The sequence below is a fragment of the Coregonus clupeaformis genome, chromosome 23 (genome assembly GCF_020615455.1).
Source record: "Coregonus clupeaformis isolate EN_2021a chromosome 23, ASM2061545v1, whole genome shotgun sequence".
Classification (NCBI taxonomy): domain Eukaryota; kingdom Metazoa; phylum Chordata; class Actinopteri; order Salmoniformes; family Salmonidae; genus Coregonus; species Coregonus clupeaformis.
The window spans coordinates 54062896-54087317 of NC_059214.1; the positions used below are offsets into that span (position 1 = coordinate 54062896).

The 24422-nt window shown below is 45.0% G+C and overlaps 1 protein-coding gene across 6 annotated transcripts in view; it reads left to right on the forward strand.

Annotated features, from left to right (window-relative positions):
• LOC121555105 overlaps positions 1-24422 on the forward strand; it is an 81282-nt gene that overhangs the window by 20107 nt on the left and 36753 nt on the right. For 5 of the 6 annotated variants that reach the window (XR_006657307.1, XR_006657306.1, XM_045206764.1 and 2 more), the window contains exons 2-16: positions 780-853; positions 945-978; positions 1209-1249; positions 1692-1743; positions 2658-2695; positions 3899-4088; positions 6848-8989; positions 12576-12703; positions 15030-15257; positions 15414-15477; positions 16044-16180; positions 16298-16369; positions 19350-19443; positions 19558-19607; positions 19731-19936. Coding sequence is in view for 4 of the 6 variants with exons in the window: in XM_045206764.1 (XP_045062699.1) it covers positions 780-853; positions 945-978; positions 1209-1249; positions 1692-1743; positions 2658-2695; positions 3899-4088; positions 6848-8989; positions 12576-12703; positions 15030-15257; positions 15414-15477; positions 16044-16180; positions 16298-16369; positions 19350-19443; positions 19558-19607; positions 19731-19936 (3550 nt within the window). In the remaining 2 variants the exon portion in view is untranslated. The remainder of the gene's footprint in view (positions 1-779; positions 854-944; positions 979-1208; positions 1250-1691; positions 1744-2657; positions 2696-3898; positions 4089-6847; positions 8990-12575; positions 12704-15029; positions 15258-15413; positions 15478-16043; positions 16181-16297; positions 16370-19349; positions 19444-19557; positions 19608-19730; positions 19937-24422) is intronic. The other variant, XM_045206765.1, reaches the window with a different exon arrangement.

Below are 24422 nucleotides of genomic sequence, written 5' to 3' on the forward strand. Positions count from 1 at the left end.
CTCAAGTAAAAGTCAAAGTACCCAGTAAAATACTACTTAAGTAAAAGTCTAAAAGTATTTGGTTTTAAATATACTTAAGTATCAAAAGTAAATGTAATCGCTAAAATATACTAAAGTATCAACAGTAAAAGTATAAATCATTTCAAATTCCTTATATTAAGCAAACCAGACGGCACCATTTTGTTGTTTTAAAAATGTACGATTAGCAAGGGGCACTCTCCAACACTCAGACATCATTTACAAACGAAGCATTCATGTTTAGTGATTCCGCGAGATCAGAGGCAGTAGGGATGACCAGGGGATGTTCTCTTGATGAGTGTGTGAATTGGACCATTTTCCCTGTCCTGCTAAGCATTCAAAATGTATTGAGTACTTTTGGGTGTCAGGAAAAATGTATGGAGTAAAAAGTACATTATTTTCTTTAGGAATGTAGTGAAGTAGAAGTAAAAGTTGTCAAAAATATGAATAGTAAAGTAAAGTACTTTTACTTAAGTACTTTACACCACTGTAAGCAGGGATGTAGAGAGTCATCTGAGCCCCTGTTTCAGAGTGAGTCCTGAGTCATGATAAATAGCACATCACTCCCTCTAGTGCCATACACCTTCTTTTGGCAAAAATATCCTCATAGGGCACTTAAGCCTGTACCATGAGTCAACCACAGAAAACTCAAATTCTTATAGTGTGTGTGTGTGTGCGTGCGTGTGCAGATGCTTGTCAGTAATGTTAGTAAAGTCTATCCAATCTCTGTGACCTCTGACCTCTAACCTTCCTACCCCCAGGACATTAACCACCCTGGCTGTCCCAGCAACCCTCAGGAGGTGGCCAGGCCCAGAGCTTCCTCTACAACCCTAAAGTAGGCCTGTGTGTGTGTGTGTGTGTGTGTGTGGGGGGGGGGGGGGTTAAACTTCATCAATATCTCTCTCTCTCTCTCTCTCTCTCTCTAGGAAGCAAAGCAGCACACTACTCAGCACAAGCAATGTATGTATTCACAGTCTAAGGTGTGTGTATTTGTGCGTGAGTGTGTGTGTGTGTGTGTGTGTGTGTGTGTGTGTGTGTGTGTGTGTGTGTGTGTGTGTGTGTGTGTGTGTGTGTGTCTGGAACCTTTCTCTGTCAGGCTGCTCAGGATTATATTATAAGAATTAAATGAATATGTTTGTCATGCCAATGTGTGTGTGTGTGTCCTCACTCCCTCTCTCTCTCTCTGGCAGCTCAGGGGGATGACCCACCCTCACCTGGCGCCTCAAAAATTGTAAGTGGGACATGAGAAACACGATCTACCTAAGGTCACCGAACAGTGGGGCCATGAGCCGGGGCTGTGATCCACACACACGCACGCACGTACGCACACACACACACACACACACACACACATGAACACACACAGAGGCAGTAGTACTAATCTGTCAGTTTTAGTTGTGCTGCAAACATGACGTAAAAACACCAGGACACCAGGTCAAAGGTGACCTGACATTTGTGTGAACTTTTCCAGTAGCAGAACAAAGAGTCTCCTAGCTTATTAACCCTTTATATCCTCTCTCTCAGTCAGAGGTGACATGTACCTCATTACCCCCTCAAAACTAGACTGTATACTTTTGTATACTTCATACTTCACTTCACTTTTACTTTACTTTAGAGTACCTTTACTTTACTTTAATCTTTCTCTTTACGTATGTTTTTCTCATTTTTCCCAGCATGCTCGCTGATGACTTGAAGCTCAGCAGTGACGATGAGGATGCTGACAAGGTAGGGAAGCCCAGCAACATTCTACAAACCTTTCGGAAAATGTTTACAACATTTCAGAATGTCTCTCTCTCATGACCTGAACTAAATGTTTCCTTACTTCCATCCGCCCTTTCTCTTTCCTCCCTCCTTCCCTCCACCCTTCCTCCCTCCACCCTTCCTCCCTCCACCATTCCTTTCTGCTCCCTCCAACCGTCCTTTATGTTCATCCTGCTGCACAGTAAAAAAAAAATAAAGCCAAAGTATTTTGGGGGGTAACTAGTAACAGGACTTTGTAACTGAGTAAGTTGGCTACATCCCTTATTTGAGGTTGAATGAACAACATAAGAAGGAGAGGAGAGAAATAGTTAGTTGGAAGGTGTGGTAGGAAGAGGGGGGAGAAGAGTGAGAGGGGCTCCCTGCAGTGAGTGTGGTTCTGGGCCAGGGCTGGAGTGAGAAGGAGAGAGAGAGAGAGAGAGAGAGAGAGAGAGAGAGAGAGAGAGAGAGAGAGAGCTCTCTGTAACTTGCTTTGGCAATGTTAACACACGTTTCCCATGCCAATAAAGCCCTTAAATTGAATTGAATTAAATTGAAATTGAAATTGAATTGAGAGAGAGAGAGAGAGAGAGAGAGAGAGAGAGAGAGAGAGAGAGAGAGCTTTGGCAGTGTTAACACACGATGCCAAGAAAGCCCTTAAATTGAGATTGAATTAAAGTGAAAGTGAAAGTGAATTGAGAGAGAGAGAGAGAGAGAGAGAGAGCTCTCTGTCTATTAGACTGGAGCTGCATCTCACACACATACACGTTTAAAGTGACGTCCCCTCCTTCTCTCCATTTCTCGATCTGTATTGATTTGATAGAACTGGAAGCAGATATCGTCTGGCACATAATGAATAACACCAGTCTCTTTTCTCTCCTTTGCTGTCATCTCTCTACTAGGGCCCTCAACGGTCAGCCCCCTGGGTTGGTAACAACAGGTACTAGATGTGTCTACTGCATTACGTGTGTGTGTGGGGGCAGCAGGCGGAAGAAGGCGGAGGGGGAGTTGCATTTCATTAGCTATTAGCAGACAGTCTCCTACACTAATAACCAGCTGCAGACTCTCTATGCTACGCCAGCTAAACTAAAGGTAAGGGAAGCTTTCAAATGGAATGGGTTAGCACTTTCATTGGCACTGAGTTACAAGCATGTAAATGCACAGTAGAGAGAGAGAGAGAGAGAGAGGTCTGTTTATAAACAGCGGTGTATAATAGGTCTTTATTTGAGGAGGAGTTGGTGGTGGGGGGATATTGTCGAAGGAGGGGGACAGCAGTTAGGGGTGTAGGTTATAATAATAATAATATGCCATTTAGCAGACGCTTTTATCCAAAGCGACTTACAGTCATGCGTGCATACATTTTTGTGTATGGGTGGTCCCGGGGATCGAACCCACTACCTTGGCGTTACAAGCGCCGTGCTCTACCAGCTGAGCTACAGAGGACCACATTAGCTATGCAGAGAGAGTTGAGTAGGGGAAACCTGCTACTACTGCCTGTATGAATACATTTAAATTTTTTACATTTAGCAGACGCTCTTATCCAGAGCAACTTACAGTTAGTGAGTGCATACATTTTCATACTGGCCCCCCGTGGGAAACGAACCCACAACCCTGGCGTTGCAAGCGCTATGCTCTACCAACTGAGCTACAGGGGAATAGAAGGCCCAATGTGTCTGTGTCTGACCATAGCTGGGTCTATTACTGAACATTCAGTGTGTGTGTGTGTGTGTGTGTGTGTGTGTGTGTGTGTGTGTGTGTGTGTGTGTGTGTGTGTGTGTGTGTGTGTGTGTGTGTGTGTGTGTGTGTGTGTGTGTGTGTGTGTGTGGGGAAGTAATATGAAAGGTAAGGATGTGTGAAATGTGACAGCTGGATGATAGACCAACCCATGTTTCTCTCTCCTGGTCACTCTTAAACACACACACATACACACACACACACACACACACACACACTGATAGTGATAAATGAAGAGGGCCTACAAGTGTGAATGCCCACATATTGTTTGTGTGAGTGTGTGTGTGTGAGTGTGTGTGTGTGTGTGTGTGTGTGTGTGTGTGTGTGTGTGTGTGTGTGTTCGTGCATCTGTGTGTTTGTGTATCTGTGTGTAAGCTGACCCTTCTCTGGTGTGTGTGTTGATTGACAGTCTGTCGGAGCAGCACACACACACACATGGTGGGAGGGTGAGACATTCCAGCTCAGACTCTTCAGTCTCAGACTCCTACAGTGAGTTGGAGGAGGAGAGCAGTAGCCAGTGCTCCCTTAGCTCAAGCCCAGAAACACACTCCGATCCTGGGACACCCACCGATGCTCAGGCCCTTGACTGCACCAAGGAGGTAATACCACCACGATCACTGTCTGTCACACTGCTGTCTGTCTGTCTGTCTGTCTGTCTGTCTGTCTGTCTGTCTGTCTGTCTGTCTGTCTGTCTGTCTGTCTGTCTCTATACCATATCTCTCTTTAGCTACCTCTCTCTCATGGCATTTCTCAATCTCTCTCTTTTTAGATATTTCTCTCTCACCCTTTAGCCTCTTATACCCTTTTACTCTCTTTTTTCTCCATCCCCCTTTTTCTCTCTGCCTCCTCTCATTTCAGATTCTCTCTCAATTCAATTCCATTCAAAGCGCTTTATTGGCAGGGGAAACATATGTTTACATTGCCAAAGCAAGTGAAATCTATCTGGTGAGGGGGAGGGGGAGGGAGGAATTAGGAATGCACGTGAGCTAGCATAGGGAGGGGGTGAGGGAGAGGGGGTGAGACCAGGGGGAGGAAGCAGGGGGAGGGGTAAGCAGGGGGAGGGTGGGGGAAAGCAGGCAGAAGAAGGCAGAGTGGAGTTGCTGTAGGAATTAAAGTTTGGGTGTCATGTCAACAAGCCCAGTCCCAAATAGGAAAGCCCACGGGAGGTGGGAGTCCCGGAGATTTGGTTTCACGCTAGCATTTCATTAGCAGTTAGCATGACAGTCTCCCACACTAATAACCAACTGCAGATTCTCTATGCTACGCCAGCTTACGCTCAAATAAGCTCAACTAAAGGTAAGGGAATCTTTCAAATGGAATGGGTTAGCAGTTTCATTGGCACTGAGTTACAAGCATGTAAATGCACAGTAGAGAGAGAGAGAGGAGAGAGAGAGAGAGAGAGAGAGAGAGAGAGAGAGAGAGAGAGGGGAGAGAGAGAGTGGTCTGTTTATAAACAGCAGGGTATAATAGGTCTTTATTTGAGGAGGAGTTGGTGGTGGGGGGATATTGTCGAAGGAGGGGGACAGCAGTTAGGGGTGTAGGTTAGCTATGCAGAGAGAGTTGAGTAGGGAAAACCTGCTTCTACTGCCTGTATGAATAGAAGGCCCTATGTGTCTGTGTCTGACCATAGCTGGGTCTATTACTGAACATGCAGTATATCAGGCCCCAATAGAGGTGGTGAGGGTGGGGGGTCCATGTGTTTTTCCTCTACATGGAGCGTTACAGTGTCTCCCAAGGAAGGGAGTATTTATTTACTGATTTCTATTGCCTTCTTGTCAAATAGCGCCAAGCCAGAACAAACTGAGAATTGACTAACTAGTTCCTGAAAATCATGCAAAGCATACTGGGAGTTTCCTTCCTCAATTGAAATACAATCAATCTCTGAGCTGAAGAGAGATCTTATCTATGGATGATCGAATTCTAACTGGGGTTTCAACCGAGCATATTCTGCGGGTGCCAGGGTTGGAAACAGTGCTCCAGAATTCCAGGTAGAGGGAAGGAGGGAGGGAAGGGAGGGAGGGGGCAGAGAGGGTACAAGAGATGCAGTGTCTTCTCTGGAAAAGGGAATGAGGGAGGGGGGGAGTGTTTGAGTAGAGGAGTAGAGGTTTAAATAACTCTGGTCAGCTACTGGAGAGAGGGAGCTAGATGGGGAGAGCGAAAAAGAAGACTTAGGAAAGCAGTGAGTAGATCCTCTTCTTTTTAAAACTCTCTTCTCTTTCTGGGTTACTGAGTCAGTTGTGTGAGTCATTTGATAAATGGGAGGGGGGGCTTTAGCCTCTGTCAGGGCAGATGTGTGTGGATTCCAGTGGTAGTAAAAAATGAAGGAGGGTTGAAGAAGTAGTCAATTTAAAGGGCACTGTTCAAAGTTTGAGCTTCTTAGACTATGGTTGAACGAGTGGCAGTTTTTACAGTGTTTTCTCAATGTACTCTACATGTGCAGTGTAGAACAGTTTAAAAAAAGTGGAGTTTTGACTGTGGTGGTAAGAGTGAAGCTGGGAGTGAGTAATGTGTGTTGGTAGTGTTTGTTCAATGGGTTGTGTGTTTTTAAAATAGTCCAATGTGTGTCCTGGTTTTCGAGGAATCTTTCGTTTACTCATGTCACTGTCACTTGCTATTTTCCCCTTAGTCTCTCTCTCTCTCATTCCATGACTCTATCCCTCCCTCCCCTTAGTCTCTCTCTCTCTCTGTCTCTCTGTCTCTCTGTCTCTCTCTCTCTCTCTCTCTCTCTCTCTCTCTCTCTCTCTCTCTCTCTCTCTCTCTCTCTCTCTCTCTCTCTCTCTCATTCGATCACTCTATCCCTCCCTCCCCCTTAGTCTCTCTCTCTCTCATTCGATCACTCTATCCCTCCCTCCCCCTTAGTCTCTCTCTCTCTCATTCCATCACTCTATCCCTCCCTCCCCCTTAGTCTCTCTCTCTCTCTTCACAGAAAAGTGTGACCATAAGACAGAACCCCCTCATCCTTCTTTCATCCTGTTCCTCACTACACACTTTAGAAACTTTAATAAAAAAAAAATATTGCACTGGCCTTCATTCAACATATCAATATTCTTGTGGGAAAAAGCTATTCGAATATATATAAATAGAATTTCTCGCTGATCAGGACAATTGTTGTTTTTGGCTTAACCCCAAAACCAGGTTATCTGTTTTGATTGAATATAGTCCAAGCACTTTCTGCAAGTTAATTATAGTGCAAGTTAGTGTTTAGAACCAATATGGATGTATCAAAGGTACCAATATGGATGTATCACATGATCCCTCTCCTTTGTTGATCCTACCTGACTGTTTCTCCACTCATCCCTCTCTCCTTAAATCTGTCATCCCTCTCCATCCTCTCATCTTCCTCTCTCTGTTTTCTTAGACATATCACTCCTTCACCACTCAGTGGCAGCTGGATAAGTGGCTGAAAAAAGTCCCCAAAAAATCCTCCTCCTGCGACCAGGATCCCAGCAATCACGACCACGCCCAGAGAGCTACAGAGCACCGGTCACCCGCCCCAGACCCCCACAGAGCCCCATCTCCATCCAGATCCAGAGAGGACTACAGCCCCAGCCAGAGCCCTGTTCCCAGCCCGCGCTTCAACTACAGCCCCAGGCATAGCCCTCGGCCTAGCCCTGGTTACAGCCCCTGCCCCAGCCCCTGTCCCAGTCCTAGCCCCAGCCCAAGACACAGCCCCATCCCTAGCCCGGTCCCCAGTGTCTGTCCGAGCCCCTGCCCAAGCCCCAGAGCCAGCTGCAGCCCTAGTTCCATTCCCCGGCACCCCCCTAGGAGTCCTAGTCCTAGCCTTACTCATTCTAGCCCCCGCCGCTATCCTCAGGTTCGGAGTCCTTATCAGGAAAGCCTCAGGCCTCCCACGCGGCCTAGCCTAACAACCAGCCCGAGCCATAGACCCAAAATCAGGCCCTGGATTGCCCCTGTACCCAGCACTGAGCCCAAGAGCAAACCAAGACACAGTCCATATCCTCAGCCTCCGCTTCAGCACAACTCCAGGCCTAAACCCACACAGAGCCAGCCTGTTCCCACTCCCAAGACTACAGCCAAGGCAGCCCCTGCTCTGAGCACTGAGCTGAGCCACAGGCACAAACACAGACCCAGGCCTAGTCCCAACTCGAGTCCCAAGCTTCATTCTCAGCCTAGCTCGAAACACGACCGCACTCTAGCCCCAAAAAGCCAACACCTATCAACCTCTGGACAAAGGCCCAAGGAGAGTAGCAGACACAGCCACAATTCCAACTCCAACCCCAGGCCCAGGTTTGGGCCTAGTTTGACAACCAGACTCAGTACCAGTCTCAGTCCCACACCCAGGGCCAAGCACTTACCCGCCACAGACCATAGCAGAGAGACCAGCAGTAGAGTTGGTCACTGTTCCAAATCGAGCCCCAAGCCACATTCTCAGCCTAAGTCCAAAGCTAGTTCTGGGCCTCGCGCTAGATCCAGCCCCAGCCCTAGACCCAAAGTCAAGTCCCGGGAGGCCCCTGCTCCCCACCCAAAGCTTCCACAGAAGAAGCCCCAATCCAGGGAGAGAAAACAGGAGGTGGACAACCAGAGAGAGACCCATGCACCAGAGAGGCAGGTAGACAGGCAGACAGAGGGAAAGGGGGAAAATGAGGTAGAGAGACAGGCAGAAAAACAAGGAGAGAGGCAGGGGGGGAAACAGAAGGAAAGAAAGGGGGAGAGACAGGGAGAGAGAAGACTGGCGGAGGAGCAGTTGCTAAGACGCCCCTGGGTCCAGAGCTCAGAGGAAGAGGAGGAAGAGGACATAGAGGAGAGAAAAAGGAGGAGGGAGGAGAGAGAGAGAGAGGAGAAGCGCAAGAGGAGGAGGAAGGAGCAACAGCAGCAGCAGAGAGGCGAATGGCAAGCGGTCCAGCCCAAGCAGAGACCTCACACCAACAGCGAGCGACGCCGCCATCCCATCGACCCACAACGCCACGGGACCAATAAAAAGAGGAAGAGTGAGGAGGAAGAAGAGAGACAGTCTCAGCAGGACCCTTCCCCTCTGCCGTCGCCCTCCTCCCCCACTCCTGTCGTCCCTCCCACGGACTCCTCCTCCTCTTCATCATCTTCCTCTTTGGTGTCGGACTCGGAGCCCGATCTGACTCCCAACGTCACCAAAGTCCAGGCCGACTCCACATCAAGCCAGCGTCCCATCCCCAGAAGAGGATACCAGGGCCCGGGGAGGCCCGCGGATAGCAGGCCCAGAGTGCTCTACCCCAGGCGCACCACCGCATCCAACCCAGGCCAGGGGCAGGAGATCCAGGGGAAGCAGAAACTCTACACCCTGGTCCCGTTTGGACGTAGTGAGCAGGCCGCAGACTCCCATCGAGGCCTGAGAAACTTGGTGGTGCAGATAGACCTCTCCCTGCTCGACAGAGTGCCTGATACTACGACAGGCACCCGAGCCTCTCACAAACACTCTTCCTCCTCCTCTTCCAAGCAGAAAGAGGCCATGAGACACCTGTGCATCCCCGAGACAGAGGGAGGAGACAGCAAGAGGAAACGCAAGGTAACACACATACTCCTTCTCTTTTTTTCTCTATAGACCTATAAACAAGATACAGTGGGGAGAACAAGTATTTGATACACTGCCGATTTTGCAGGTTTTCCTACTTACAAAGCATGTAGAGGTCTGTAATTTTTATCATAGGTACACTTCAACTGTGAGAGACGGAATCTAAAACAAAAATCCAGAAAATCACATTGTATGATTTTTAAGTAATTAATTTGCATTTTATTGCATGACATAAGTATTTGATCACCTACCAACCAGTAAGAATTCCGGCTCTCACAGACCTGTTAGTTTTTCTTTAAGAACCCTCCTGTTCTCCACTCATTACCTGTATTAACTGCACCTGTTTGAACTTGTTACCTGTATAAAAGACACCTGTCCACACACTCAATCAAACAGACTCCAACCTCTCCACAATAGCCAAGACCAGAGAGCTGTGTAAGGACATCAGGGATAAAATTGTAGACCTGCACAAGGCTGGGATGGGCTACAGGACAATAGGCAAGCAGCTTGGTGAGAAGGCAACAACTGTTGGCGCAATTATTCGAAAATGGAAGAAGTTCAAGATGACGGTCAATCACCCTCGGTCTGGGGCTCCATGCAAGATCTCACCTCATGGGGCATCAATGATCATGAGGAAGGTGAGGGATCAGCCCAGAACTACACGGCAGGACCTGGTCAATGACCTGAAGAGAGCTGGGACCACAGTCTCAAAGAAAACCATTAGTAACACACTACGCCGTCATGGATTAAAATCCTACAGCGCACGCAAGGTCCCCCTGCTCAAGCCAGCGCATGTCCAGGCCCGTCTGAAGTTTGCCAATGACCATCTGGATGATCCAGAGGAGGAATGGGAGAAGGTCATGTGGTCTGATGAGACAAAAATAGAGCTTTTTGGTCTAAACTCCACTCGCCGTGTTTGGAGGAAGAAGAAGGATGAGTACAACCCCAAGAACACCATCCCAACCGTGAAACATGGAGGTGGAAACATCATTCTTTGGGGATGCTTTTCTGCAAAGGGGACAGGACAACTGCACCATATTGAGGGGAGGATGGATTGGGCCATGTATCGCGAGATCTTGGCCAACAACCTCCTTCCCTCAGTAAGAGCATTGAAGATGGGTCGTGGCTGGGTCTTCCATCATGACAACGACCCGAAACACACAGCCAGGGCAATTAAGGAGTGGCTCCGTAAGAAGCATCTCAAGGTCCTGGAGTGCCCTAGCCAGTCTCCAGACCTGAACCCAATAGAAAATCTTTGCAGGGAGCTGAAAGTCTGTATTGCCCAGCGACAGCCCCGAAACCTGAAGGATCTGGAGAAGGTCTGTATGGAGGAGTGGGCCAAAATCCCTGCTGCAGTGTGTGCAAACCTGGTCAAGACCTACAGGAAACGTATGATCTCTGTAATTGCAAACAAAGGTTTCTGTACCAAATATTAAGTTCTGCTTTTCTGATGTATCAAATACTTATGTCATGCAATAAAATGCAAATGAATTACTTAAAAATCATACAATGTGATTTTCTGGATGTTTGTTCTAGATTCCGTCTCTCACAGTTGAAGTGTACCTATGATAAAAATTACAGACCTCTACATGCTTTGTAAGTAGGAAAACCTGCAAAATCGGCAGTGTATCAAATACTTGTTCTCCCCACTGTAGTTGTACAGTGCCTTGCAAAAGTATTCATCCCCCTTGGCATTTTTCCTTTTTGTTGCTTTACAACCTGTAATTTAAATGGATTTTTATTTGGATTTCATGTAATGGACATACACAAAATAGTCCAAATTGGTGAAGTGAAATGAAAGAAATTACTTGTTTCAAAAAATTCAAAAAATAAATAACGGAAAAATTGTGCATATGTATTCACCCCCTTTGCTATGAAGCCCCTAAATAAGATCTGGTGCAACCAATTACCTTCAGAAGTCACATAATTAGTTAAATAAAGTCCACCTGTGTGCAATCTAAGTGTCACATGATCTGTCACATGATATCAGAATATATACACCTGTTCTGAAAGGCCCCAGAGTCTGCAACACCACTAAGCAAGGGCCACCACCAAGCAAGCGGCATCATGAAGACCAAGGAGCTCTCCAAACAGGTCAGGGACAAAGTTGTGGAGAAGTACAGATCAGGGTTGGGTTATAAAAAAATATCTGAAACTTTGAACATCCCACGGAGCACCATTAAATCCATATAAAAAAATGGAAAGAATATGGCACCACAACAAACCTGCCAAGAGAGGGCCGCCCACCAAAACTCACGGACCAGGCAAGGAGGGCATTAATCAGAGAGGCAACAAAGAGACCAAAGATAACCCTGAAGGAGCTGCAATCTCCACAGCGGAGATTGGAGTATCTGTCCATAGGACCACTTTAAGCCGTACACTCCACAGAGCTGGGCTTTACGGAAGAGTGGCCAGAAAAATGCCATTGCTTACAGAAAGAAATAAGCAAACACGTTTGGTGTTCGCCAAAAGGCATGTGGGAGACTCCCGAAACATATGGAAGAAGGCACTCTGGTCAGATGAGACTAAAATTGAGCTTTTGGGCCATCAAGGAAAACGCTATGTCTGGCACAAACCCAACACCTCTCATCACTCAGAGAACACCATCCCCACAGTGAAGCATGGTGCTGGCAGCATCATGCTGTGGGGATGTTTTTAATCGGCAGGGACTGGGAAACTGGTCAGAATTGAAGGAATGATGGATGGCGCTAAATACAGGGAAATTCTCAAGGGAAACCTGTTTCAGTCTTCTAGAGATTTGAGACTGGGACGGAGGTTCACCTTCCAGCAGGACAATGACCCTAAGCATACTCCTAAAGCAACACTCGAGTGGTTTAACATTTAAATGTCTTGGATTGGCCTAGTCAAAGCCCAGACCTCAATCCATTTGGGATTCTGTGGTATGACTTAAAGATTGTTGTACACCAGCGGAACCCATTCAACTTGAATGAGCTGGAGCAGTTTTGCCTTGAAGAATGGGCAAAAGTCCCAGTGGCTAGATGTGCCAAGCTTATAGAGACATACCCCAAGAGACATACCCCAAGAGACAGCTGTAATTGCTGCAAAAGGTGGGGGGGTGAATAGTTATGCACGCTCAAGTTTTCTGTTTTTTTGTCTTATTTCTTGTTTGTTCACAATGAAAAATATTTTGCATCTTCAAAGTGGTAGGCATGTTGTGTAAATCAAATGATACAAACCCACAAAAAATCCATTTTAATTCCAGGTTGTAAGGCAACAAAATAGGAAAAATGCCACACGGGGTGAATACTTTCGCAAGCCACTGTACTGTAGCTAGTTTAGCATGGAATACTAATGTCACCCTTTACTGAGACCTGAAGTCCTTTTTACTTCAGAACTACAATATTAATTAATTAATTAAATTAATTAATTAATTAATATGCCATTTAGCAGACGCTTTTATCCAAAGCGACTTACAGTCATGCGTGCATACATTTTTTTTGTGTATGGGTGGTCCCGGGGATCGAACCCACTACCTTGGCGTTACAAGCGCCGTGCTCTACCAGCTGAGCTACAATAGCCTGGTGTCCGTGGTTCAACCATAATATGTGTTTCCTCCCAGTCAGAGAATGGAGTCCAGCACCACAAAGAGAGTAAGAGGAGTAACTCCCACACCAACGACCCCTCTACCCACACAGAGTCTACAACTCAAAGACGTCTAGACCCTCACTCAGACACCAGACACAACTGGTGAGACTGGAACACACACTCTCATACACACTCTCATACACACTCTCATACACACTCTCACACACACTCTCATACACACTTATACACACTTATACCCTCTCATACAGAAAACACTCATACACACTTATACACACTCTAATACACACACACACACACACACACACACACACACACACACACACAAACACACAGATATACACTGAGTATACAAAACATTAAGGACACCTGCTCTTTCCATGACATAGACTAACCAGGTGAATCCAGGTAAAGGCTACAGTATACAGTGCATTCTGAAAGTATTCAGACCCCTTGACTTTTTTCACATTTTGTTACGTTACAGCCTTATTCTAAAATGGATTAAATAACAAAATATTCCTCATCAATATACACACAATACCCCATAATGACAAAGTAAAAACAGATTTTTATACATTTTTGCAAATGTATAATGAAGAAACCCCCGGAAATATCACATTTACATAAATATTCAGATCCTTTGCTCTGAGACTCGAAATTGAGCTCAGGTGCATCCTGTTTCCATTGATCATCCTTGAGATGTTTCTACAACTTGATTGGAGTCCACCTGTGGTAAATTCAATTGATTGGTCATGATTTTGAAAGGCACACATCTATCTATATAAGGTCCCCACAGTTGACAGTGCATGTCAGAGCAAAAACCAAGCCATGAGGTCGAAGGAATTGTCCGTAGAGCTCCGAGACAGGATTGTGTCGAGGCACAGATCTGGGGAAGGGTACCAAAAAATGTCTGCAGCATTGAAGGTCCCCAACAACACAGTGGCCTCTATCATTATTAAATGGAAGAAGTTTGGAACCACCAAGACTCTTCCTAGAGCTGGCCGCCTGGCCAAACTGAGCAATCGGGGTAGAAGGGCCTTGGTCAGGGAGGTGACCAAGAACCCAATGGTCACTCTGACAGAGCTCCAGAGTTCCTCTGTGGAGATGGGAGAACCTTCCAGAAGGACAACAATCTCTGCAGCACTCCACCAATCAGGCCTTTATGGTAGAGTGGCCAGACGGAAGCCGCTCCTCAGTAGAAAGCACATGACAGCCCGCTTGGAGTTTGCCAAAAAGCACCTAAACAAGATTATCTGGTCTGATGAAACCAAGATTGAACTCTTTGGCCTGAATGCCAAGCGTCACTTCTGGAGAAAACCTGGCACCATCCCTACGGTGAAGCATGGTGGTGGCATTATCATGCTGTGGGATGTTTTTCAGTGGCAGGGACTGGGAGACTAGCCAGGATTGAGGCAAAGATGAACGGAGCAAAATACAGAAAGATTCTTGATGAAAACCTGCTCCAGAGCGCTCAGGACCACAGACTGGGGTGAAGTTTCACCTTCTAACAGGACAATGACCCTAAGCACACAGCCAAGACAATGCAGGAGTGGCTTCGAGTCTCTGAATGTCCTTGAGTGGCCCAGCCAGAGCCCGGACTTGAACCTGATCGAACATCTCTGAAGAGACCTAAAAATAGCTGTGCAGTTGTAACAGTGTTGCTTCCGTCCCTCTCCTTGCCCCAACCTGGGCTTGACCAGGGACCCTCTGCACACATCAATAACAGTCACCCTCGAAGCACCGTTACCCATCCCTCCACAAAAGCCGCGGCCCTTGCAGAGCAAGAGAAACAACTACTTTAAGGTCTCAGAGCGAGTGACGTTACCGATTGAAACGCTACTAGCGCGCACCGCTAACTAGCTAGCCATTTCACACCGGTTACACAGTGACGCTCCTCATCCAACTTGACAGAGCTTGAGAGGATCTGCAGAGAAGAATGGGAGAAACTCCCCAAATACAGGTGTGCCAAGCTTGTAGAGTCATACTCAAGAAGACTCAAGGCTGTAATCGCTGACAAAGGTGCTTCAACAAAGTACTGAGTAAAGGGTCAGTTTTTTTTGCAAAAATGTCTTCAAACCAGTTTTTCCTTTGTCATTATGGGGTATTGTGTGTAGATTGATACATTTTAGAATAAGGCTGTAACATAACAAAATGTGGAAAAAGTCAAGGCGTCTGAATATTTTCTAAATACACTATGTAAATGTGATATATCCGGGGGGATTTATTATGCATTTGTAAAAATGTCCAATAACCTGTTTTTGCTTTGTCATTATGGGGTATTGTGTGTATACTGATTAGGGGAAAATAACAATTTAATCAATTTTAGAATAAGGCTGTAACGTAACAAAATGTGGAAAAAGTCAAGGGGTCTGAGTACTTTCCGAATGCACTGTATATACACAGTCTGATACATACATACACACTCTAAAAAGTACTGACTGTGTCTTTTGGGGCTTGTATGTGTGAGCAGGTTCTTAGAGGACTATCTGGACAGTAAGAGGCCAATGTCCCCCCTGTCCCCTCTCTCTGACACCCCCGACCCCACCAAGCCCCCCATCAAAGCACAGCACCCAGAGCCTAAGATGGAGGTTGAGTGTTGTGTTGGGGTGTCAGGGCAGCCCCAGCCCGAGTGTGAATCATGGGGACCTCCTTTACGACGGGCAGGGGGACAGAGAGGAACCGTACCCAACCATGAACCGTGAGTGACTGACTGAAAAATAAGGCCACTGTCAGTCTTAATGACCACATTCTACAGCCCAACCTAGACCGTCAGAAGCAGTCAGTAGCTACCACATAATAATATATTTGTCTGCTCTTTCCTATTGACTTCCTCCCCCTCTCCATCCCTCTGTAGCCCACATCATGCTGAGTACTACATGCATGAAGCCAAGAGGATGAAACACCGTGCAGATGCCATGGTGAGACTGGTTCAGGACTGTGTTAGGACCAGAAGGACTGTTCTAACACTGAGTTAGGAATGTTCAAGTTGCACTATGCAGAAATCGCGCCGCCATTTCCTGGTTGCTAAAACTCTGATAGTTTCCCTAATTTCAGTTTATGTGACAAAATAAGCTAGTATAGTGTAGAGAATCATTGTACCATCTAAACTGCTGTGAAATATATATTTTCCATAACCAAAAATATTGTATTTTCAGCTGTTTGAAGCTGGTGTACAAAACCAAAAGCAAAAACAAAACTTAAGACCAGGAAGCATAGAAATAGCGCACATAGAACAGATCTACCGCTACTTAGACTTGCTTTCAGGTAGAACGATATATCTATAACTCACATTTCTATGTGAATTTGGTCAGGTCGCCCAAAGAATTACATATTGCCACTTTAAGACTGTTTCAAAGATATCAGTAATATTTTTAAGATAAGTTAGCTAAAATGATAAGGACCCTTTTACTCGATTAAGTGGCTAGTGAGCTCTTCCAACTTCTTTCATCTCCTATCTCACTTACCCAGTCTCTCTCTGTCTCAGGTGGATAAGCTGGGGAAGGCAGTGAACTATGTGGATGCTGCTCTCTCCTTCATGGAGTGTGGAAAAGCTATGGAGGAGGGTCCACTGGAGGCCAAGTCTCCCTATACCATGTACGCAGAGACGGTAGAGCTTATCAGGTGAGACACACACACACACACACACACACACACACACACACAAACACTCACACAGACTCACACACAAACACACACACACACACACACACTGTAACAGTGATCCTCTGTGGTTGTCAGGTACGCCATGAGGCTGAAGAGCCACTCTGGCCCAGGGGCCAGACAGGAAGACCAACAGTTGGCCGTACTGTGGTACGTATGTCACTAGCAACGATCGTTCAAATTGATGAAAGGTCAAAAATACAGTTCTGATCAATGTAAAATCTGCATAATGGAGTAAGATACTCAATGCTTTTTGAATTTTAAAAACCCATCAAACATTGACTGAACCATTGTTTAATGAGATCCAGAAAATCTATGGAATCCAGACAGTTTACGTGGCAATTTCAGTTTAATGTCAAATATCAAATGTTTTCTTCTTTGAAACAACCATGCCAACATTTTTTTTAACCATAAATGGCCTATTTATGTGTTTTGTTATTACATTGATGGAGTAAACTTTTGGAAATACCAACTAATTTGCATATACTCATGGCCATAATTAAAAAGAATAGCATAAAATTAGGCCTACTCTCTATACAATCGGCATCTTTCTTTGGTAGGCCTACCAACCCCTCACAATCTCCCAGCTTTCACCATGGCTTTCATTCATATTCATGATTGTTTTTGTCAAATCCTCTTGCATATTCAACATTAGGTGGAGACTGTGTTTAAGAAAAGGATAGTCACCTAACCTAAATGCCCTGCTCTAGAATTTTCAAGTGCAGAAATAGTTGTTGGTTGTTAATTTGGGAGCGGCTTCCATTGTGGCTGAGTTAGGCCTACTTTGTAAACATTAAATCTCAACTTTTTCAAACTCTACAAAAATTAACACTAACCTGTGCAACGATCGCTTTCGTGTCTTTCTTGTGATATAAATATTGTTTGTGAGTTTAATCCCTGTCAAATCAAATCAAATGTTATTTGTTACATGCTTCTTAAACAACAGGTGTACACTAACAGTGAAATGCTTACTTTCCCAACAATGCAGAGAGAAAGAAAATAGAGAAATAATAGAAAAGTAAAACACATAATAATAAAAGTAATAATAAATACACAATGAGTAACGATAACTTGGCAATATACAGGGGGTACCAGTACCGAGTTGATTTGCAGGGGTACGAGGTAATTGAGGTAGATATGTACATATACTGTAACTAGGAATAAAGTGACAGATAATAAACAGTAGAAGAAGCTTATGTGATGAGTCACAAAAGTTAGTGCAAAAAGGGTCCATGCAGATAGTACTGGTAGCAATTTGGTTAACTATTTAACTAACTATTTAGCAGTCTTGTGGCTTGGGATTAGAAGCTGTTCAGGGTACTGTTGGTTCCAGACTTGGTGCATCGGTACCGCTTGCCGTGCGGTAGCAGAGCGAACAGTCTATGGCTGTAGTCTTTGACAATTTTTAGGGCCTTCCTCTGACACCACCTGGTATAGATGTCCTGGATGGCAGGGAGCTCGGCCCCAGTGATGTAGCGCCTGCCAAGCAGTTGCCATACCAAGCGGTGATGCAGCCAGTCAAGATGCTCTCAACGGTGCAGCTGTATAACTTTTTGAGGATCTGAGGGTCCATGCTAAATATTTTGAGGGGCCCCCGTGTTGAGGGTCAGCGTGACGGATGTGTTGTTGCCTACCCTCACTACCTGGGGCGGCCTGTCAGGAGAGTGAGGTGTTCAGTCCCAGGGACCTTAGTTTAGTGATGAGCTTTGAGGGCACTATGGTGTTGAACGCTGAGCTGTAGTCAATGAACAGCATTCTCACATAGGTGTACCTTTTGTCCAAGTGGGAAAGGGCGGTGTGGAGAGCAATAAGGATTGCGTCATCTGTGGATATGTTGGGGCGGTATGCAAATTGGAGTGGGTCCAGGGTGTCTGGGATGAGGGTGTTGATGTGAGCCATGACCAGCCTTTCAAAGCATTTCATGGCTACAGATGTGAGTGCTACGGGGAGATAGTCATTTAGACAGGTTACCTAGGTGTTCTTGGGCACAGCGACTATGGTGGTCTGCTTGAACATGTAGGTATTACAGATTGTGTCAGGGAGAGGTTAAAAATGTCAGTGAAGACACTTTCCAGCAGGTCAACGCATGCTCTGAGTACACATCCTTTTAATCCGTCTGGCCCTGCAGCCTTGTTAACCTGTTGAAAGGTCTTACTCACATCGGCTACGGAAAGCGTGATCACACAGTTGTCCGGAACAGCTGGTGCTCTCACGCATGGTTCAGTGTTGCTTGCCTTGAAGCGAGCGTAGAAGGCATTTAGCTCGTCTGGTAGGCTCTTGTCACTGGGCAGCTCGTGGCTGGGTTTCCCTTTGTAATCCGTGATAGTTTGCAAGCCCTGCCACATCCGACAAGCGTCAGAGCCGGTGAAGTAGGATTCGATCTTAGTTCTGTATTGATGCTTTGCCAGTTTGATGGTTCTTCAGAGGGCGTCAAAGTGTCGGCGTTGAATAGATTCAGACAAAACCACACTATGTGCCATTGTTTACATTTTGAAGGGGACTTGCTTGTGTTTGAGCCGGCATAATGCACGTTTGCACAATCATAACATCGACAGGGAAATGTTTTTTGTACAAGCAAGAGTTAGAATGTTGTTAGATTAATTTGTATTTTAAGAATAATGACTAAAGGATTTCACCCCAAATACAGTATAAATGTGTAAACTGTTAGAATTATCAACCCACTAACAGAAGGGGGGCGGGACTAAACATTCCAGAGTAAGGAGAAAGGTGGAAACTGTTTAAGAAAGCCTCCTAAAAGGTGGGCGGAGCAAGGTGCCTTTGTGTGTAAAGGGGTATAAAACAGTATGTATGTGTTTTGGGCGCCAGAGCTCTCCATGACTAACAAATGTGCATTGCTTTTCTTTTGAAATAAATCGGTCCAGCGACAATTATTTGACAAGTGAATTTACACCTCACAAAAACAGGGGAATAATGGCGGGGCATGGTGGGCGGGGCATGCACATTGCTAATGTCACTTCCTCTCTGTCATTTCCTGTCTATTATTACCCACCTAGAAAATAATCACCTATAGGATGTGGATTATGTATTTATTTACTGGGCATTTCTCGTGTGTGTGTGTGTGTGTGTGTGTGTGTGTGTGTGTGTGTGTGTGTGTGTGTGTGGTCCCTAGTTTCCGGTGCCTTGCTCTCCTGTACTGGCAGATGTTTCGTCTAAAGAAGGATCATGCCCTGAAGTATTCCAAAGCTCTATTGGACTACTTTAAGGTACAAACCTCACCAGCAGCTATTTTAACTGCTGGATTTAGTATGATGCAATTAAAAGCAGACGTGTTAGATTAGATTGGTTAGATTGTAACCGTGTTTTATCTGTCGTCCCAGAGTTCTCCAAAAGTGCCTACTACTCCCCCAATCTGGAGCGACTCGGGAAAGTAAGAAAGACTCGCTCTCTGTCTCTCTTACCCCCCCCCCTCAATCACTCCAATGTTTTTGTGAATGTAGTATTACATTGATTTGACCTTAGTGAAGTATCATTGGGTTCTTCTCATCAACAGGGGCACAGGGGGACCTCCCTCATCACTCTCCCCGAGCCCCTCAGCCCTCACCCTGGGCTCTCACACTAGCAGCTCCCCCTCCTCCCTCATCAGCATTCCCCAGCGCATCCATCAGATGGCAGCAAACCACCTCAACATCACCAACAGTGTCCTCTACAGCTATGAGTACTGGGAGGTAGCAGATAGCCTGGCCAGAGACAACAAGGGTAAGAGAGACTATCTCTTTATTAGCAAATTAATAGATGGCCTGAAATGACCTCTTTGGTTTTTTTTAGAGAGAGAGAGAGAGAGAGAGAGAGAGAGAGAGAGAGAGAGAGGGGAGAGGGAGAGGGAGAGAGAGATATATGTACATAGTCAATGGTAGGCTAAGAGGGGACTCCTACGGTAGGTACACATATAGCTCATGTCTTGGCAGTAGTACTAGACTACTTTATCACTGACCTCAACCCAGTCTCTTAGAGCGTTCACAGTCAGTCCACTGACACCCCTATCAGATCACAGAAAATGATGTATGGATAAACCACTTCTCCAATCTTTTTGGCCCTATAACAAAGAACAAACAGCAAAAACATATACATGATCAAATAAAAATCTTAGAATCAACTATTAAACACTACCAGAACCCACTGGATTCTCCAATTACATTGAAAGAACTACAGGACAAAATACAAACCCTCCAACCCAAAAAGGCCTGTGGGGTTGATGGTATCCTAAATGAAATGATAAAATATACAGACCACAAATTCCAATTGGCTATACTTAAACTTTTTAACATCATCCTCAGCTCTGCCATATTCCCCAATATTTGGAACCAAGGACTGATCACCCCAATCCACAAAAGTGGAGACAAATTTGACCCCAATAACTACCGTGGGATATGCGTCAACAGCAACCTTGGTAAAATCCTCTGCATTATTATTAACAGCAGACTCGTACATTTCCTCAGCAAAAACAATGTACTGAGCAAATGTCAAATTAGCTTTTTACCAAATTACCATACGACAGACCACGTATTCACCCTGCACACCCTAATTGACAAACAAACAAAACAAAACAAAGGCAAAGTCTTCTCATGCTTTGTTGATTTCTAAAAAGCTTATGACTCAATTTGGCATTATACGACATTATAAAATCCATGTACATAAACAACAATTGTGCGGTTAAAATTGGCAAAAAACACACACATTTATTTCCACAGGGCCAGGGGGTGAGACAGGGATGCAGCTTAAGCCCCACCCTCTTCAACATATATATAAACGAATTGGCGAGGGCACTAGAACAGTCTGCAGCACCCGGCCTCACCCTACCAGAATCTGAAGTTAAATGTCTACTGTTTGCTGATGATCTGGTGCTTCTGTCCCCAACCAAGGAGGGCCTACAGCAACGCCTAGATCTTCTGCACAGATTCTGTCAGACCTGGGCCCTGACAGTAAATCTCAGTAAGACAAAAATAATGGTGTTCCAAAAAAGTTCCAGTTGCCTGGACCACGAATACAAATTCCATCTAGACAGCGTTGCCCTAGAGCACACAAAAAACTATACATACCTCGGCCTAAACATCAGCGCCACAGGTAACTTCCACAAAGCTGTGAATGATCTAAGAGACAAGGCAAGAAGGGCCTTCTATGCCATCAAAATGAACAAAAAATTAGACATACTAATTAGGATCTGGCTAAAAATACTTGAATCAGTTATAGAATCCATTGCCCTATATGGTTGTGAGGTCTGGGGTCCGCTCACCAACCAAGAATTCACAAAATGGGACAAACACCAAATTGAGACTCTGCATGCAGAATTCTGCTAAAATATCCTCTGTGTACAACGTAAAACACATAATGCATGCAGAGCAGAATTAGGCCGATACCCGCTAATTATCAAAATCCAGAAAAGAGCCGTTAAATTCTACAACCACCTAAAAGGAAGCAATTCCCAAACCTTCCATAACAAAGCCATCACCTACAGAGAAATGAACCTGGAGAAGAGCCCCCTAAGCAAGCTGGTCCTGGGGCTCTGTTCACAAACACAAACAGACCCCACATAGCTCCAAGACAGCAATACAATTAGACAACCAAATCATGAGAAAATAAAAAGATAATTACTTGACACATTGGAAAGAATTTATTGTATAGAATGCTATTTGGCCCTAAACAGAGAGTACACAGTGGCAGAATTCCTGACCACTGTGACTGACCCAAAATTAAGGAAATCTTTGACTATGTACAGACTCAGTGAGCATAGCCTTGCTATTGAGAGAGGCCGCCGAAGGCAGACCTGGCTCTCAAGAGAAGACAGGCTATGTGCACACTGCCCACAAAATGAGGTGGAAACTGAGCTGCACTTCCTAACTTCCTGCCAAATGTATGACCATATCAGAGACACATATTTCCCTCAGATTACACAGACCCACAAATAATTCCAAAACAAATCCAATGTTGATAAACTCCCATATCTATTGGGTGAAATACATTACATTTACATTTACATTTACGTCATTTAGCAGACGCTCTTGTCCAGAGCGACTTACAGTTAGTGAATACATATTTTTTTTATACTGGCCCCCCGTGGGAAATACAGTGTGCATCACAGTAGCAAGATTTGTGACCTGTTGCCACAAGTAAAGGGCAACCAGTGAAGAACAAACACCATTGTAAAAACAACCTATATTTATGTTTATTTATTTTCCCTTTTGTACTTTAACTATTTGCACATCATTACAACACTGTACAGTGGGGGAAAAAAGTATTTAGTCAGCCACCAATTGTGCAAGTTCTCCCACTTAAAAAGATGAGAGAGGCCTGTAATTTTCATCATAGGTACACGTCAACTATGACAGACAAATTGAGGGGAAAAAATCCAGAAAATCACATTGTAGGATTTTTAATGAATTTATTTGCAAATTATGGTGGAAAATAAGTATTTGGTCACCTACAAACAAGCAAGATTTCTGGCTCTCACAGACCTGTAACTTCTTCTTTAAGAGGCTCCTCTGTCCTCCACTCGTTACCTGTATTAATGGCACCTGTTTGAACTTGCTATCAGTATAAAAGATACCTGTCCACAACCTCAAACAGTCACACTCCAAACTCCACTATGGCCAAGACCAAAGAGCTGTCAAAGGACACCAGAAACAAAATTGTAGACCTGCACCAGGCTGGGAAGACTGAATCTGCAATAGGTAAGCAGCTTGGTTTGAAGAAATTAACTGTGGGAGCAATTATTAGGAAATGGAAGACATACAAGACCACTGATAATCTCCCTCGATCTGGGGGCTCCACGCAAGATCTCACCCTGTGGGGTCAAAATGATCACAAGAACGGTGAGCAAAAATCCCAGAACCACACGGGGGGACCTAGTGAATGACCTGCAGAGAGCTGGGACCAAAGTAACAAAGCCTACCATCAGTAACACACTACGCCGCCAGGGACTCAAATCCTGCAGTGCAATAGACGTGTCCCCCTGCTTAAGCCAGTACATGTCCAGGCCCGTCTGAAGTTTGCTAGAGTGCATTTGGATGATCCAGAAGAGGATTGGGAGAATGTCATATGGTCAGATGAAACCAAAATATAACTTTTTGGTAAAAACTCAACTCGTCGTGTTTGGAGGACAAAGAATGCTGAGTTGCATCCAAAGAACACCATACCTACTGTGAAGCATGGGGGTGGAAACATCATGCTTTGGGGCTGTTTTTCTGCAAAGGGACCAGGACGACTGATCCGTGTAAAGGAAATAATGAATGGGGCCATGTATCGTGAGATTTTGAGTGAAAACCTCCTTCCATGAGCAAGGGCATTGAAGATGAAACGTGGCTGGGTCTTTCAGCATGACAATGATCCCAAACACACCGCCCGGGCAACGAAGGAGTGACTTCGTAAGAAGCATTTCAAGGTCCTGGAGTGGCCTAGCCAGTCTCCAGATCTCAACCCCATAGAAAATCTTTGGAGGGAGTTGAAAGTCCGTGTTGCCCAGCGACAGCCCCAAAACATCACTGCTCTAGAGGAGATCTGCATGGAGGAATGGGCCAAAATACCAGCAACAGTGTATGAAAACCTTGTGAAGACTTACAGAAAACGTTTGACCTGTGTCATTGCCAACAAAGGGTATATAACAAAGTATTGAGAAACTTTTGTTATTGACCAAATACTTATTTTCCACCATAATTTGCAAATAAATTCATTAAAAATCCTACAATGTGATTTTCTGGATTTTTTTTCCTCATTTTGTCTGTCATAGTTGACGTGTACCTATGATGAAAATGACAGGCCTCTCTCATCTTTTTAAGTGGGAGAACTTGCACAATTGGTGGCTGACTAAATACTTTTTTCCCCCACTGTATATAGACATAATATGACACTTCTTTATTATTTTGGAACTTTTGTGAGTGTAATGTTTACTGTTAATTTCTTATTGTTTATTTCACTTTTGTTTATTATGTATTTCACTTGCTTTGGCAATGTAAACATATGTTTTCCATGCCAATAATGCCCTTTAAATTGAAATTGAATTGAAATTGAATTGAATTGACAGTGAGAGAGAGAGAGAGAGAGAGAGAGAGAGAGAGAGAGAGAGAGAGAGAGAGAGAGAGAGAGAGAGAGAGAGAGAGAGAGAGAGAGAGAGAGAGAGAGAGAGAGATCAGTTTGTTCAAACTAGGTTTCAGTGTTTTATTAGATTTTATCTAACTCCCCAACCCCACCC